At 38.4% G+C, this 17,681-nt stretch overlaps 1 protein-coding gene across 14 annotated transcripts in view; it reads left to right on the top strand.

The window, feature by feature from the left end:
- Positions 1 to 17,681, top strand: part of sky (GTPase-activating protein skywalker) — a 220,015-nt gene that overhangs the window by 63,598 nt on the left and 138,736 nt on the right. For all 14 annotated transcript variants that reach the window (XM_019055403.2, XM_019055402.2, XM_019055401.2 and 11 more), the window contains one exon: positions 7,230 to 7,415. In XM_019055403.2, the coding sequence (XP_018910948.1) occupies positions 7,230 to 7,415 (186 nt within the window). The remainder of the gene's footprint in view (positions 1 to 7,229; positions 7,416 to 17,681) is intronic.

The following is a 17,681-nucleotide window of genomic DNA, read 5'->3' as shown; positions in this document are numbered from 1 at the left end:
ATTTTACTGTTGATATTGTCCATTTGTTATGCAAAAAACAAAGCAAAAAAAAACAAAACAAAAAAAAGGAAAAAAAAATCCTTTTAAACCGCCCCGAGCATTCACAAGTAATTATTAAGCATGACTTGTTAAACTTATGCTACGAAACTACCACACTTTGAAACGATGTTTTCGATAAGCCTCCAAGTATGATTTTTCGGTGGATATTTGATATCAAAAATATCTCCGCCTAACCGCGATTTTCGTTAGATGATGCTCGGGCCAGTCCCAAGCCTGGAAAAAGTATGAGGGAAAGGTCAAGAGCCGTCTCAATAGCTTCGAGATTTTTGAAGCACCTTCCTCTGTAGGCAATTTTTCAATCCTTGCAGTAAAAATTGCCTACACAGCAAGGAGCTTCGAAAATCTTAAAATTTTTCAAAGTTCTTTTGCGTCGAAATGACGCGTTTCTGGAAAATTTTGTGCTGTACCCCGACCCCTTGATTTTTTACGCTCTTTCACGTGCCGCAATCCGTTTTTCGAAATATCATCTACCAAAAAAGTTATCGGAATTTTCAAATTCGGGAACGCTTGTGACGTCATTTTTCGAAGACGCACGTCCTTGAAAACACAAAAAATGAACAGAGCGCTAAAGAATACCCCTCTATACAACGTTTCAGCCACCCATGAAAAAATGACGAGGAGCTATATTAATTTGAACGAAAAAAAATGGCAACTTTAGAAGCGCATAGCTCACGTATGAAGCGTTTTCGGGCATATGTGTATAGGGAAAAAAAGTCTTATTTTGAGCCTAAAAAGCGATCCTGAAAGTTAAGTACGTTAACTTCCGGACACCCTGTATAGTAATAAACAGAATTGGCTAAATGATTTTGAAAATATGGCACATTAATTATCAATTTTGTTTTGGATCATTCTGTAATATCGAAAATAAAATTAATACTATGAATTATTATTGTTACTTTTTTCCCTTCATTGGCTTATACAGGGTGATCCAAAAGCCCCTTCCACCCCCTCTAACAAGATAGAAAATCAAAAGTTAGGGTCCTTTCAGTTGAAATATGGAAATGCCGTAAGAGCAAAAATTAATACGTCTCATATCAGCTGAGCTCTTTTTAGATTTTTCATAACCTCTGGTGCACCCTTATTAAAATGAATGTGCACTGCAAGTGAATTGTTCTCATTCCAAATATCCCTTTATCCCAACGGGTTATGGGCCCAGTGTATTTCTTATAATACTTACTAATACTTACTAGTGTAAAGTATTTCGCCCGTACTCTTAAAATGGACCTAAAATCCGTAAAATATTATAGAGGCCTTTGACGGGGAAAAACGCAGTGTCTGGAAGGTTAGAATTCAGAAATTCTGTTAATCAAGAAAATGTGATGGATGTGAATGTTTAGATGATTGAAAGGTAAATCATCGCCACATGAATTCCTGCAATAAGCGATTGAGAAAACAGTCGATGCTTGGCGATACAGAAAGTGAAAAGTTCAACTTGTGCTGGGATTGAAGAGCATTCTAGTAATATTAGTAACAGAAAATTAGATGAGCGACGTTTTTTTTTTTTGAGTTTGCTGATCCCGGATAGTGAATGCAAAAATATAAGACGGAGAATGACGACAACAACTGAGAAGACATAAATGGCTGGATAAACATCTGTCATGGAGTCTGGTCTCAAAACTATTTTGAAAGACGTTTGGTTCTGCTCTGAATTACCATAAAATTGGTTATCAATACCAAAAGTTAGAAAGCTGATAATGAAAGATATTCTCGTCAAAATAGAAGACAACATTTTTAAGGGAAGTATCGTTGTCTTTTGTGGTAAGCCTTTTCAGATTTATAACATTGATGAGAAATTACTTGTCATTATTCCGACAAGGAAAAGACTTGAGAGTGAGAGCCATACACAGAGTGAGATAACAAAATTTACAATCGAGTTGAAAGATCGTCGAATATGTGTGCACTTTAAAACGTATCCCACGAAATGATAATTTATGTGAGTTGCAAAAATAGTAAAATTTGCCTATCCTTGACGATTTAAAGTTGGAAATCATGACAAATTAGCACTTTAGCCTTTTAAAATGCACTTTAGTTTGCAAATTTTGCTGAATTTTTAGGAATTGGAGTTGAGAGAAGCAACGGGATTTTAACTTTGAAGTTTAATATAGCTGACTGTAGTGTCCACTTCCAAGTAAATTAGATTTTGTAGAACTTAATTCAGTTGAAGGGAACGACGCACCCTCTCAGAACCTCATTGGGTGTTTGATGTACATAATGATATGCACAAGACCAGATTGGTGCGCTGCAATAAGTATTTTATGCAGATGTACAAGCAAGAACAATAAGATCTTGTGGCAATACTTAAATAAGGGTGTTAAGATACCTAAAAGGCTCAAGGAATTTGAAATTGACCTGTACAAAGAAACTTATATTTATTGATATCTTGAGTGGTCTTTTCGTGACGACGTGTGACGTCCAAATCTGGTCGCGAAAATTACATTGCGAGAATCTCAGCATTTTTTTTTTGTTTGAATTGGGCATGTTTTCTTCTATACTGTGTTTCTGATAGAAATGAAATTTAAAACAAAACTGAACAGTTTGTGTCCAGGAAGGTATCACGCTTTGTTTGAGTCACCAAAAATCCACGAACCCAGCAGTAAAATGGCATCACTAAGCGAATGGTGAAAGCCATAATAGATAAAGCTTGTGTAATGTTCATTGCAGTAAAATTATATGAGGCATTCCACAAATGTATATAAAGTGTGGGATGTGGAGGAGAAAATGTTTGTCTCAGAGTATAGTAATTGTCGATGAGACAAAGAACCTAGACCTGTGTTGAAGTGCTCTGTGGAAGTAGAGAATGAGATGAAAAACTGATGCATCTGATTGTGAGTCAAAATCAGATCTCATGCAAGAAAAACTGATGTATCTGACTGTGAGTCAAAATCAGAACTTCATGAGAAACCACGAGCGCCAACTGAGATAAGTTAAAGCTCAGAGAATGGATGTCTAGCTCTCTAGTGAAGAAAACAGGGTGTTGTCGAGATCCATGTGGAGATGGATGAATATAGGATGGAATCTCTGTTCTTGTTTAGTTAACTCTGGAAAAGGAACCGAGTTAAGGAAATTAAAAGTCTTGTAAGGGACTCAAAAGCAAACGATTGGTGTATAGTCCACAAAACTTACTCAAACTCTCGACGTGACGCGTGCTTGAAACTGAAGAGAATGTGAAAGTAAAATGGAGGAAAACTCTATGATAATCTTGACTTCTGAGCACTTAAATTAAAAACTATCATAAGCACAGTAATGCCATCGACAAGACAAAGTTAAAATGGAAATACTGAAATAATTTTGAAGTGAGAGACGGATCACTAAGATTGCAATAGTATTGCGAGGAATTAAAAAAGCCACAAAAGATCAAAACACATTGATGATAAATATCATATTATAGGGAGCAGATTGTTAAAAGAGTAATTGATGCAAAATATGTTTCCTACAGGTAATCAACTGGATGATTTGTTAACAAAACCTGTGTCCGTTTGCAAATTCAAGAAACTGATTGTGAGACCGGGACTCAGACTTCAGCGATATCAAAATTTGAAGTTCAAGTCAAAATTCGTCGGGAAAATTCTATTTGTGATGTTTGTATTAGAATGAGGTCTGGTGAGGTTTTTCTGGGTTTCCCTCATCCGTTGCAACAAATGTTGGACCTGTATGTTGTTCCCAGTTAGTGTTGTCCATTCATAATGGAATTAATTTTTGAGGAGGCGAGTTGAAATATGGCAATGCCGTAAGTGCAAAAATTAATACGTCTCATATCAGCTGAGCTCTTTTTAGATTTTTCATAACCTCTGGTGCACCCTTATTAAAATGAATGTGCACTGCAAGTGAATTTTTCTCATTCCAAATATCCCTTTATCCCAACGCTCCCCCCCCCCCTCAAGGGGGTCCCTCTGAAAATTTTAGGGGGGCCAAAAAGTAGCTCCCTTTGACGTAGGAACTTCCCCCATGTTTCAAATCTTTTCCTCAATCAGGTAAAAAGTTAGAGGGGGTGGAAGGGACTTTTGGATCACCCTGTAATGAATTGTGGCATAGTAATATTAATCTCTACGTAAGAGGATTATATATTAGGAGGGGAGGGGCAAAAAAGAAACCAAAGGAGTTATATATTCAAGCCCAAGAACGAAGGACGCGATGAACAGGAGTGCATAATGACGTTGGGTAGCAGGGTTGCCACATTCCTAGTGACGCACTATGGTCTGGGGGCGCCGAATTGTGGCCAAAAATCCGATTTTTGAAAGTATGAAAATCTGGCAATCGAGCATATAATCCTTATCTACATCCTTTAGTAGGTGTGAAATGACCTATCAAATCTTATGTAATTGTTTTTACGATCAGATATATGGTGGCGAACTTCACATCCTCCGAGGTAAGTAAAGAAACGTGAGAATTTAAAGTGCACGTCATCGTGTATTGCCTTGTGTCGCTTTGTGATAAGTTGGCGTAGATCCCCGATCAAATATGGAAAAGAAAGGTGAAAGTAAGTACTTTGTGATGGTTTAATCGTTTTTAGTATTAAGATTGATTTTATGACCACCATGAGACTCCAAAGTTTTGTCCTGATTTAGGCAAAAAATTGCCTTCATCTTAAGTTTTAGTTATCACTAACACGAGCTAACACGTTCTTATCAGTGCAAGAATGTAGCTCATATGTTCCTCTAACAGGATATCATCGGTTTTTTTGCCGCTTTTTGCCGCTTTTCGCCTCTGAGGCCTTTTTTGGTCATTTTAGTGAAGGACTTATACGATTTTCTGCGCAATCTCATTTCATTGCAGAAGGAGATAAGAGAGATGAGACAAGGTCAACGTTTGATATAGGGTGATTCATAGGTATTTTTGGCTGCTGAATCCGAAAATGATATCATTTTTTTCCAGCACTTGCCAGATTTCCGGAAAATAAAGTTTTTTTGCAAAAAACTTCATTTTTAAGCAAAATAATATTTTCTCCGGAAAAACGACAAATGGTGGATAAAACTTAGGTATTTTTTTTTTATTCTTCAGCCTGTATACATAATACAAGTTTATTAACTCGGCCCGCTGTGGTGCGTAGTGGTTGGAGTGCTGGCTTTAAGATCAAGAGGTTCCGATTTCAATTCCTGGCTAGGCAACCCGAGAATGGTGATCCGCAAGGTTTTAGGGTCTGATCTGGGTCTGGGTCTGAAGGCCCCAGAGGCAAAAAGATGCAAAAAAACCTATGATATCCTGTTAGAGGAACATATGAGCTACATTCTTGCACTGATAAGAACGTGTTAGCTCGTGTTAGTGATAACTAAAACTTAAGGTGAAGGCAATTTTTTGCCTAAATCAGGACAAAACTTTGGAGTCTCATGGTGGTCATAAAATCAATCTTAATACTAAAAACGATTAAACCATCACAAAGTACTTACTTTCACCTTTCTTGTCCATATTTGATCGGGGATCTACGCCAACTTATCACAAAACGACACAAGGCACTACACGATAACGTGCACTTTAAATTCTCACGTTTCTTTACTTACCTCGGAGGATGTGAAGTTCGCCACCATATATCTGATCGTAAAAACAATTACATAAGATTTGATAGGTCATTTCACACCTACTAAAGGATGTAGATAAGGATTATATGCTCGATTGCCAGATTTTCATACTTTCAAAAATCGGATTTTTGGCCACGATTCATTAGGCCTAGAATCTTTATAATAATTCTAACCATGAAAATCAGCGCAGAATGGTTGACAGCCTCCAATGAGTATAAGAATGTTAAAGCTATTTAGGTCTAAGTAGTATTGAGTATATCTAGAAAATTTTGCTAGCAGGGTTTGATGATCAAAGAGTAAATTATTTTTAAAATATCACTAGAAATGAAAATTTTTAGGGACAATTTTTGGTTCGGGGAGGGGGCGCCCTAAAGGGCTAATGCCATATGTCTTGCTAACACGAATATCACCATATTGAATGTGCAATTTTTTTAACTCACGCTCCAGTCAGAATCAATAGACCGAAAAACATAGTACTGACTTGATTCAATTTCAATCATTTCTTCTCCTCTTATTTTTCTGGATTAAATACGTATTTTTGGGGCTTCTGCCCTGATAACCTCTTGATCATTGAAAAATAGATTTCATATTATATTGAGACAACCTTCAAGACATTAAACTGACATTCAATTTGGTATTCTAATCATATTTTGGCTTTTCTTCTAATTTTTTGGTTTCAAGAGCCTGCCGCCATCTTGGATTTAAGAATTTTGTAAAACTAAGGTCAAATTTGAATTCAGCGACCCAAAAAACATAAGTACACCAAATTTCATGATATTCTGATCATTTCCTGATTTATGGCCACAATTCGGCGCCCCCAGACCATAGTGTGACGGTTGGTTAACCAAGAGAGCAAAGGCTCAGCATTTGACTCATGATAATATTTTTCTCTCCAAAATTCCAAAAATAAGATTTTACGGTCTGTATGCATTTCTTAGCACACTGCGCATACTGAGTTCATCGCAGAAGTATTGAAAAAATTAATGTTTCATTCTGAATTTTCATATAATGAACTTTAACCTCATTAAGTTTCATGAAATTATGCAAGTGTGTTTGGTAGATCGGCCCTTTGCCAAATCGGGCCTGGCTGGAAGCTTATCGATTAGAAATTTTCAAAAAAAAATGAAGAACTCGAGTTTTGCTCAGACTTTTCAAGGATAAAATAGCAGGCCAAAAATATAAGTTTCACATGTTTGACTTGGGCCAGATTGTCTACTCACTTCTAGAATTGCAATTTTGAAACGGAAATCATAAATTGACGTAGAAATGGTCAAGTTATTGTCATATATGTTATTGTCTGCAGCCTTGCCTGTGAGCAAGAGTACAAGAGCGAGTGCTGAATCTTCCTCCTCACAGTGTGCCACATGCGCCAGCATAGACAAGCCTAATGTTAATGCCCTAATGTTCTTGATAAGGAAGACGCAGCGGTGCCAAGCATGCGCGTTCTGCTTTGCGTTTTGCTTTTACTTTCTTGGAATACCCTTGAGATAGAAACTTAAAAATGGGAAAAGTTTTCCTGTTACACTAACAGCAAAAAAAAAAAAAAAAAAAAAAAAAAAAAAAAAAAAAAAAAAAAAAAAAAAAAAAAAACCAGTGCTGATTGCTTTCTATTACTATTCTCATGCATTTCACATTTTTGACTTTGGTATGTTTCAGAGCTGCCTGATAAGCCTCCTTTGCCACCTTTTGTGGACTCAGCTCATAGGCTCTCGTACCACCTCACACGAAAAGGACGATCTGTCACGGATCGAGTAGTTTGCGTCTTAGGATATTCTTGCCCCGATATCACGTACAGTCCTGCCATTTATCCGATCACAGCTCTTCTCCTTCACTTCATGCCAGGTAACATTTTATCACCATTATCTTGGTAGTTGCTGAAGTAAACCAGAAATCCCGTGTATATCTCGGTGTGCAACACTGCAGACTTTCCATCATAATTGGATAACCAGTTAACCTAGTTCATGAAGAATTCTCCTGATTCCTCTTCTGTAATTGAAAAATATTCATGAAACGTTTCGAACAACACAGATGGCTAGTTTTCCTTCAATTAGTTAATCTAAAAGCGAAAATATTAAAAAATTGAAAAAAAAAGTAATTGCATTGCTTGGTGAATGAATAGGGGTAGTTTCAAAGGTATCCGCCCCAAGCCTGAAATGGCCTGTTTTGCACGCACCCCTTTTTACACTGTTCCTAGGATGGAAGGAACTGCTTTTGGGCGTATCTAAAATGTCGAGGGCGACGCTATCTTCAGCGACTTTTTTAGGTTTTTTTAAGTTCACATGTTTTGAAGTTCACAATAGTCACAATATATGACATGAGCGACTATGCATTGGCATAAACGTATTTTCTGAGGTGGATGACATTAACATCACCTTGATGTCAATGCACAGTCGCTCATGTCATATATGGTGACTATGGTGAACTTCAAAACATGTGAACTTAAAAAAACCTGAAAAAGTCATTATTTTCAATTATTTCTAAGAAACCAAAATCTGAAGAACGATCAATGCCGATGAAAGTAGAGGGGGGGGGGGGATAGAATCAGCAAAATTATAAATCACCTTGTAAACGTTATGATTCTAATTATTTTTTATGTATTTTTTAATATTTTTTTTTTTATGATTTCTTGAGAAAAAAGGGGGAAAAAAATGTTATTCACATCCTAGCTTTTACAAAGTGACTTACAATTTGTTGTGATGAAGCGATTAAAAAACAAAATAATCAATCGTAAAAATTAATTTTCGGATCAAGAATCGAACTCCGGACCCCTTGCGCCGTGAGCGAGCACGCTACCGCTTGGCCGGTGGACGTATTTGACGTTCGTATATCTCGGATCACATTAAAAGGTGCGCGCACAGTAGACTCAACTTGAGCGCGTCGCTGACACGCAAAAACGGCAACTTCAAAAATTCATAACTCGAAAACGGCTGGGCATTGGCACCTAAAAAAAAATACGGTTTCTTATATTAACCTATTCTACCTCTCTGCCAAATTTGAACCCGATCTGAGGGGGACAATCGGTAGCCTCCCCTTGTCAAACAACGGAGCATACCCTCAAACGAATTAGAATGTAAGTAGATAAAGCTAGAAATGAGAAAACTCCCTTCAATTTCACTTTTCATTGCCATTTTATAACCAAAAGAATAATATATCTAACACAAGAAACCCGTTCCCTCAGATTACTCAATTGGCTTTTAGAGCTATGTTTACATATTGAACCAACGGATACCGATACAGTCTCACCTCTTTGATGTATCAAATACGATCCACTTCTCAGCTTGTAGCTGCGTTTTCGTAAAAATCTAAGGGAGGATTCCACGATCCGCCCTCCGGTTCGCGGGATATCGCGGTCCGCGTGGGTCGATTTTTCCGTAAGGACAACGGGTGTGAGAGAGAGTGCGAGTGAGATGGAGCGAGTGCCACGTCTCGTGCTGGAAGACAGATGATTAATTTTACCTAAGATTTTTGCGAGTGCCGACTCGTGCATCCGTTGCCGGGCGACCCTATTAGACACGCAAAAATCTGGAGTGTCTCTGCTTCGGACGGGCGGAGCCTTTTTTTTTGGGGGGGGGGGGGGGTTAAATATATTGCCACGAAAACGCAGCTGCGATCTAAGGAATGGATCGTTTTCGATACATCAAATAGGTGAGATTGTATCAATATCGATTAGTTCAACATGTAGACATAGCCTCAAAAGTCCGACGCGTCCACGCGTGTCATCTATAAAAGGGCAGCCGCCGGGCGTAAGTTCATCATTCGATCATCGTTGCTCGATCAGTTAAGTTTTCTGCTTTTGCTCCTGATCAAGATCCTCTCTCTACGCTGTATAGACTCTCATTCCCCTCGATCCGGCTGAGTACCTCGGCTGGCGGGAATACATAGAGCCTCTCTTTTACCTTTTCTCTCTCTCTCCCCCTCCCCCCTCTCCCCCCTCTCTCCCCCCTCTCCCCCCTCTCCCCCCCTCTCCCCCCCTCTCCCCCCCCTCTCCCCCTCTCACCCTTTCTCCCCCTCTCCCCCTCTCCACCTCCCTCACCCGGCTGAGTATCTCGGCTGGAACCTCTCTCTTTCTCTTTAGACCCGACTGAGCTTCTCGGTTGGGAAGATTTTTCTCTCTCTTCTCTTTTTCTTCCCATCGCGGCTGAGTAACTCGGCTGGTAGCTCTTCTGAGTATCTCGGTGGGATTTTCTCTCTTCCTCTCTTTTCATCTCGGCTGAGATTTCTCTCTCCCTCTCTTTTCATCTCGGCTAAGCATCTCGGCTGAGATTTTCTCTCTCTTTCATCTCGGCTGAGGATTTCTCTCTTCCTCTCTTCTCATCTCAGCTGAGTTTCCCGGCTGAGAAGTCTCTTTTCTCCTTCAGACCCGACTGAGTTTCTTGGTTGGGAGGATTTCTCTCTCTCTCCCTTCCCTCTCATTGCGGCTGAGTATCTCGGCTGGTAGGCCTTCTGAGTATCTCAGTGGGACCTTCCTCCCTCTCCTCTTTTCCATCCTCTAAGGGCCATCGCTATGGGCGTTGGGATCATTCGCCATCGCTAATCGTCTCCACCAGCTCTCCTCTTTTGAGAGCGCTCTCGGGCAGACTCTGGCCCCTCCGCTCTCCTCACAGGGGCGCAACCAGTGAGTGAGCGTCTATCAATATAAAGTCTCTTTTATTAGTATAGATTTGATTTATGTAGATCCTGGTTTGTCTTGCAAGAAATTCAAATTATTTGTGACCAATTCTTTGTTTTCATTTTGTACAGACATACATACACCCAAACATATATTTCTGAAATTCATACCTTGTCTAGTAGGGTATCCCAAAAAAAGTTCGAATTTCGAAAAGTTACGATTCATGGTTATAAATGTGGTCCATTTGGTTAGAAAACTTTTTTAACCAAGTTCCAGATTTTTAGGTAAAGTTTAAGTGCTGCCGCATCGCACATTATCGTGAAATTTGCGATTCCGATGATTGAGGTTTTTGGCGATTTGATTATTTTTTTTAATTGACGAAGCAGTCACGCTAGGGCCCGAAACTTTGGGATAGTAGCCTCCTAACACACTAATTTTGATATAAATTAAAATTTTGAGCGTGCGAGACAGTGAAGTATGTTTTAAAAATTCGGAAACTTGGCCAAAAACGCTTCTCAGGCGCAGATGGGATACAAATCGGCGAGTTGATTAATTTTTTTAAGTTTGAAGGAATATTGCTATCGTCGTAAAAATTTAAGATAGTTGACTTCTAATAGACTACTTTTGATATAAATTACACATTTAAGCGTGGAGACCACGGAAGTATTTTTTAAAAATTCGGAAACTTGACCGAAAACGCTGTTTCAGCGCAAATATGCATTTCGGCGAAAATTGGTTCCTTTTTTAATTTTCGGAGAAATGTTGCTGGCGTTGTATGAACTGAAAGAAGTCGACTTCTAACAACATACACGGAAAAAAAAATTGCTGATTCAGCAATTCAATTGCTGATTCAGCAATTCAATTGCTAAAAACAGTGAGTGCAATGTATCAACGCAGATTTTACAACAAAAAAATGCTACTTTAACTACCCCCGTGGTTAAATTAGTTTACAATGTGGTTAAATTAGTTTACAATGTGGTTAAAGTAGCATTTTTTTGTTGTAAAATCTGCGTTGAAACATTGCACTCACTGTTTTCAGCAATTAAATTGTTGAATCAGCAATTTTTTTTTTCCGTGTAGTTTTGAGGAAAAATAACAGTTTTGGTCCAAGAGACAGATAGTTTAGATTTCGACATTATGGCTTGCAGTGTGTTACGCACTGACTCTCTTAAGGTGATATCACTTATTACCCCGTTATTTTCCTTCGGTTTTCGATCCTGGTAAACTTCATTAACTGTATCAAATATAGTGGTGAGGATTTTCGCGTTCGCTTCATCTTCACTTTTCCATTCCTCATCATGCTGTTTATAATTATTAAGTTCACTATCTGACTAAAAAAACACCATACTTAGATGAATCTGAGCCAATATAACGCTGACAAAATATGAACTACCTTGAGGTTTTTTTGGAATATTTCTAATGTCGTAAGAACTCAAGGTAATTGACTTCTAATAGACTACTTTTGATGTAAATGACACATTCTTCTAAGCGTGAAGACCGCGGAAGTATTTTTTAAAAATTCGAAAACTTGACCCAAAACGCTGTGTTGGCGCAAATTCTAGGTGGCGGTAGCCACCCCGGCCCAATCCTAAAAAACTCCCTCTAAAAAATGACGACCCAAAAAAAAAAAAAAAAAAAAAAAAAAAAAAAAAAAAAAAAAAAAAAAAAAAAAAAAGACGGGTGGCTGCTGCCTAACTAGTTTTACACGAAACAACGCGACCGGGCTTTTCTGCACGGTTTGCGGTCCATTAAGCTCTCCTACTAATTAAGTCGGAGAGTAAACCCCAAAAACCCTATAATATTTGGGTAGAGTATGCTCAGCTCTACTCGTAATGCCCACCCTTTTTAAGTTTAGTTAAATATTAAAAAAGTTATTAAGCTTTAACGACAAATTTTGGACCCCAAAACATGACGATGATGGATTGACCAATCGCTGAGCAGATGAGCAGATTCGGGGCAGATTCGAGGCCCGCGAAACGCCCGGCCGCGGAATGGCGGGCGTGATTTTGGCCAACAAATTACAGCTAAACCGTAGAAAAAAACCATATAAAAGTATACATATTTCAAATCTGTGGTATATAATGCCGGACCGTTTTTTTCAAAAATTGAAATTAACGACGTATAAGGGAGAACGATTGATAATTGAGTCGTTTTTGACGTTTTTGAAAGTCGAGCAGTAAGTAGACCTACAGCAATAATTGTAGCATAAAGCCATTTAAACTAGGTAAAATTTAAATCTGTAGACTTCAAGGATTGTACTTCCGCAAAGTTTTCAGACTTATATGGACGCCAAAATGAGAAAATTAATCAAAGAAGGAGCGGGTCCTTCAATTCTTCAAGCACATTTGAATTTGAAAATAACTTGTAGAACCGCGCGATGGATGGTGAGCGCCGACTCCAGAGGTTAAATTTCAGGTTATGCTACTGTTATTATGGCTTTAAATATTTAATTAATACGAAGAAGATAGATTAATTGAAATAATAAGATGAAGATAGATTAATTGATGCGTGTTTCCATTTTATCGTAGCCGAAGATAACTGGATCCATTTCTATATAATCCTTTTATGATTCCCGCACCCTTGATAAATTTAGTTGCCACAGTGAGTACTCGGATCAACCTGCCATTTCTTCCCAGCGGCCCTGATCTAGTGATCTTTTCAAGTAATTGTTCATGAATGATTGATGATATCCCACTATAGTGAGTCCGAGATACTATTTCTCGTTAATAAGATTCAGCAACTTTTCACCAGAAAATCATCCTTTCCCTCAATACGATGATGTGTGTCTGGGATCTCAATCGGTGGGAATGAATCTGCGTTTCCACTTTCTACTAAAATTTTGCTAGCAGCCAGGCAGCCTACCTCCTCCGGAGTTGATGTGTGTTTTCTCAGTGTATCATGTTATATCGGTGCATAAAGCCTCAATGTTTTCATAGACTTGTAATGCTCTATATTGGAAACGCGGTTTACGCATTCACCCATCAGTCGTGCGTATGTGTCTTCTTAAAGAAGCTACGCAGCACTCTGTTAATGAAATCAACTCAATGTCACAACATCCAAGATACTTGACTTCAAACATTACTGTTAATTTGATTATCAGCAAGTCTCCTTGATTCTGTGTCAGAAGTTGATTGAATCGTCTAATTTGCCTGTATTTGGATAAAATTCTTCAAATCAAGGTCTTTCATATTGACCTCTGCAGAAGGTATGTATCTATATGCTACTATTTCATTGGTTTGATAAAATTGAAATGCTATAACTAATGCAGGATATCCTTGATGATAACCTCTCTATACATCGGCTAAAATTTGCAGTACCTGGAGACGTAAACTTGCCGTCACTGCTTACCACATATAGGAGATAATACAGAGCAGCTGTTCGATATAATACATCAGTGCCGCCTGACCTCTAGATTATCTGAGTCCTCGCCTGACAAATTTACCCACTATGAGAGTGCGACAGAAAATTAGCTGGTTCATTTAGCACGGAAAATGGATACAGGAATTAATTCTCTGGCACACCCTGAAAGTGAGTTAAAACTCATTAGATGTGGACTTTGGGTAGCCAGAACTGGCAGAATAATGAAAGCTATCGATTGAGACTGAGGCGACTAAAAATATTAGTTATATAATATTTTGGGCTGCAACAGTATATCAACAGAGCATCTGTTTTGACAGAAAGTGGGCATTGAATGCCCGAGTTGAGAAATCTCTCATAAATACCTGCTTACTTTACCTGCCACTGTATTGATGTGAGAGTTACCTTAATCGGATGGTTGCAGAATCTCCCTGGCAATTCCCAGCATAGATATGATGGTGCTCCACATAATTAACTTACCGGCAGAAACATTCGCTCGATAGAATCGTATGAGAGGGATCACATAGCATAGGATATAAAATTAAGCCTTGAATTTAGGTGATGTTTATACTTTAACCTCTGGTTCTCGGTCTACGGTACGAAAGGGACGGACTAATACAGAAGAACCATACATGACAAGTGGCTCCTAAGTTGTCATTTATTTGAGTCCTTAGCTGAAAAGTTCATGCCTGAAGGTGTGACAGAAAATGGACTGTTTTTTCCATCCTTGAAAGTAAAACAAAGAATCAAAATTGTACTCTCCGTTTTACCCTTATAGTGCGTTGAAACTCAATTGCAGCCGACTCTGCATGACCAGAATTGGCAGATACAGACTCATAAAAATGAAATGTTATTGAAAGGAAAACCAAAAATTAAAGTGGTATTCTCTGTTGTACCCTGATAACGCACTGAAACTCAATCGCTGTTGACTCTGTATGACCAGCATTGGCAGATAAAGGCTCCTGAAAATGAAATGTTATAAAACTGTTTCATTACCGTTCAGAAGATTCATGCTATTGAGATCGAAATTTCAGTTGTGGTAACTGTAATTTTTGCTTGCGGAAGCATCAACTCTTACTGTTTATCTTTTCCAATGACGAGTTAACTGGTCACATTTCTCAAGATACAGAATGCCATAGCTTTAGAGACATCTCTCATAAAACTAAAAATATTGATAAATACTTACTTTGCTTACTGTCTTTATGAGACGGTATCACGCGTTTGCAATGTTATTTCTGATGATGAAATTGGAGCTCGGAGAAATTGCGATTCGAATGGTCAAAGGACCTGGCAGGCATAACTAGGTATAAGCAGCGTAAATGATACAGGTCCTGCACTGAGCTGCAGAATTTAGCTTGCATTCTATCATTAGTTCCAAGAATCCAAAAAAAAAATGTTGGATAATGTAAGACATAAAAGGTATCCCTTAACACAGGTGATGCCTCTAATGTAAATCCTGGTTTTGTGCCTACTGTACACAGGAGATGGAACATTACATAGAAGTCCTATATTAAGAGCAGCTCTGAAGTTGTTGATTATCAGGGTTCTTGCCTGACCCATTCACCCACTTTGAAGGTGTGACAGTAAATAGACTGGTTAATTTTATAATTGAAAATAAACCCATTATTAGTTAAACTGGCACTCTCCCTTTCACCCTGTTGCACGTTTAAAGTCAATGTGTCTTTGTGGACTCTAGTTGACCAGAATGGCCAAATGGAGAATCATAATGATGAAAGCTATAAAAGGATTTCATTGCAGCAGGCCGATTATTGAAAGTTTGAAGCAGTCTGATAAGAGATCGAAATGCGATATATTGCACGGTTAAGATAGGGCTGTCTTGCCTTGTCGTACTGACATAGTTTCAATAATCAGCATGCAGTTGAGAAAATTTATGTCATCACAACTAAAGTTTATTGTATACCATCTCCTTATGAACGGAAAGATTTAACGCAAGTACCAAGATGATTTCGTATGATGTCTGGATAGGAATGCACATAGTAAACAAGTAAGTAGCAACTTTTCGTTTCAGGCACATTGTGCCCAAGCATTGTGCCCTCAGTAATCAGAGAATCATAAAAGAAAACTCACTCACAACGAAAAAGGTACCTAGAGAGAGAAGGAATCATGGAAAATCAAGAATGGTCACATTTGGAAGTATTATTCCTCGGGGCAGCATAAAATTGAAAATGTTTCGTGCGTACAATGAGAAAACCATTCAAGAAGTTATATTGTTATTAATTTCAGAAATAATATGACATAGAAAAAGAGACAGGAGCCAGGAGAAATTGAAATTGCAATGCTATTTTGCTCAAACCCGATTCAAAATTTCCAAACGAAACTATAACATAATTATCATAAACCTCTCTAAGCACTATCTATGGCTTAGACTGCGCATTAGGAAATTTCGGCGAGACTGGAGTCCCTTCAGGCGGGACGATAGGCAACTCAGCAACACCCAGCAAGTCCGAGACCGAGACAATGGAAATGCCTGTCATGCCAGTGCCGTTGCCTGATACGGGTACTTTTCGTTCGTATATCCGGATGTATCCACTAAGCGGAAGGCGCGTCTTTACCCTGATTTACCCCGCTAGCTGTCTTACCTACCGCGCGACTTAGATTGCGTTATAAGTCAATGCGCTTTACTGTAGTTTCTATCGTTCGTAGCCAATGAGAATTAGGCATTACGTCAAGTGACCCAACTTTGTCACGATTTCAATACTGACCTGCGGTTTTTTTTTCTGTGACGTACAGGGTGTGCCAAAAATATGGATCCTTCCTTACTGATGTCTCGAGAACGATTACAGATTATTGACATGCGGTTTGAACGAAATTCCTTAAAAAAAGGTGGGCCGCTTTCGAGGGGGGGGGGGGGGGGTCGTTTCCTCTCTGCCTCGCGCCCGCGGGAACAACTTTTAAATTTAAAATGGGAACTCTCTTTGCCTGATACTTCGTAGAAGTCATACCAAAAATACGTGATATCCTTCCAAAAAAACAAAAATATGATTTTTGTACAAAATTTCGGCCCAATCCAAAAAATGTCACTAATTACCAAAAACAAAAAAATATGATGGCAGTACCGTTTGGATTCATCATATAAAAGGAAATGATATCAAAACGGCCCAATTTTCTCTTTCATGCCCATGCAATATACCAAACACCCCAACTTTTTTCACAAAAAAAAAATAAATAAATAAATAAATACCTATAAGGCATGATGACCTGAACACGTTTATTGGATCCATCGCTTTAAAGGAGTATGATATCAAATCGGCCCAACTTCTCTGAAATATGCCCATCTCGGATCAATAATTTTTTTGAGACCTTCCGACTCATCGCTGAGGAGACACTGATCATTACTTGACCCTTAGTATATGTCCTTGTTTAGATGTCAAAGAGTTCCTTATGAGAACTGTAATGAATTTTTTTTCTTTGAAGAGATAAAATCAAAAAATCGTCATAAAATTGAAAAAAAAATTCGAAGAAAAAAAAAGGAATGGGCCGGCCGGCACGTACAAAAAAAAGGGGGAAATGTAGATACATTGGTATGCCCCAACATTTTGGCATGGGTGACCGACCCGGTCTTGCCAACATCCATGAAGTTGCTAAGAAAGAAGCATTGTAAGTAGGAGGCACATAATATTCGCAATAATACGCCAAGGTTCAGTAGTTTGTAAGGCCTTCTATCAGAAACAAACAAAGAATATGGCATTGCTTGAAAGTTGTTAAGTTGTTCACCCATGTGTGAATATCTTTCAGTCTATCTTTCAATGACGATTTCAAGAAGGACTGATCCTCCTTTTGACGATGATACTTGTTAATGTATATGTGAAAGAGAGACGATAATCACCCTATATTATCTACCACTTGTATGTACGGCCGGCCGGCCCATTCCTTTTTTTTTCTTCGAATTTTTTTTTCAATTTTATGACGATTTTTTGATTTTATCTCTTCAAAGAAAAAAAATTCATTACAGTTCTCATAAGGAACTCTTTGACATCTAAACAAGGACATATACTAAGGGTCAAGTAATGATCAGTGTCTCCTCAGCGATGAGTCGGAAGGTCTCAAAAAAATTATTGATCCGAGATGGGCATATTTCAGAGAAGTTGGGCCGATTTGATATCATACTCCTTTAAAGCGAT

This window comes from Bemisia tabaci, chromosome 1, assembly GCF_918797505.1.
Source record: "Bemisia tabaci chromosome 1, PGI_BMITA_v3".
Classification (NCBI taxonomy): domain Eukaryota; kingdom Metazoa; phylum Arthropoda; class Insecta; order Hemiptera; family Aleyrodidae; genus Bemisia; species Bemisia tabaci.
The sequence above is the reverse complement of the archived record's forward strand: the minus strand, read 5'-3'. Positions and strand labels throughout refer to the sequence as shown.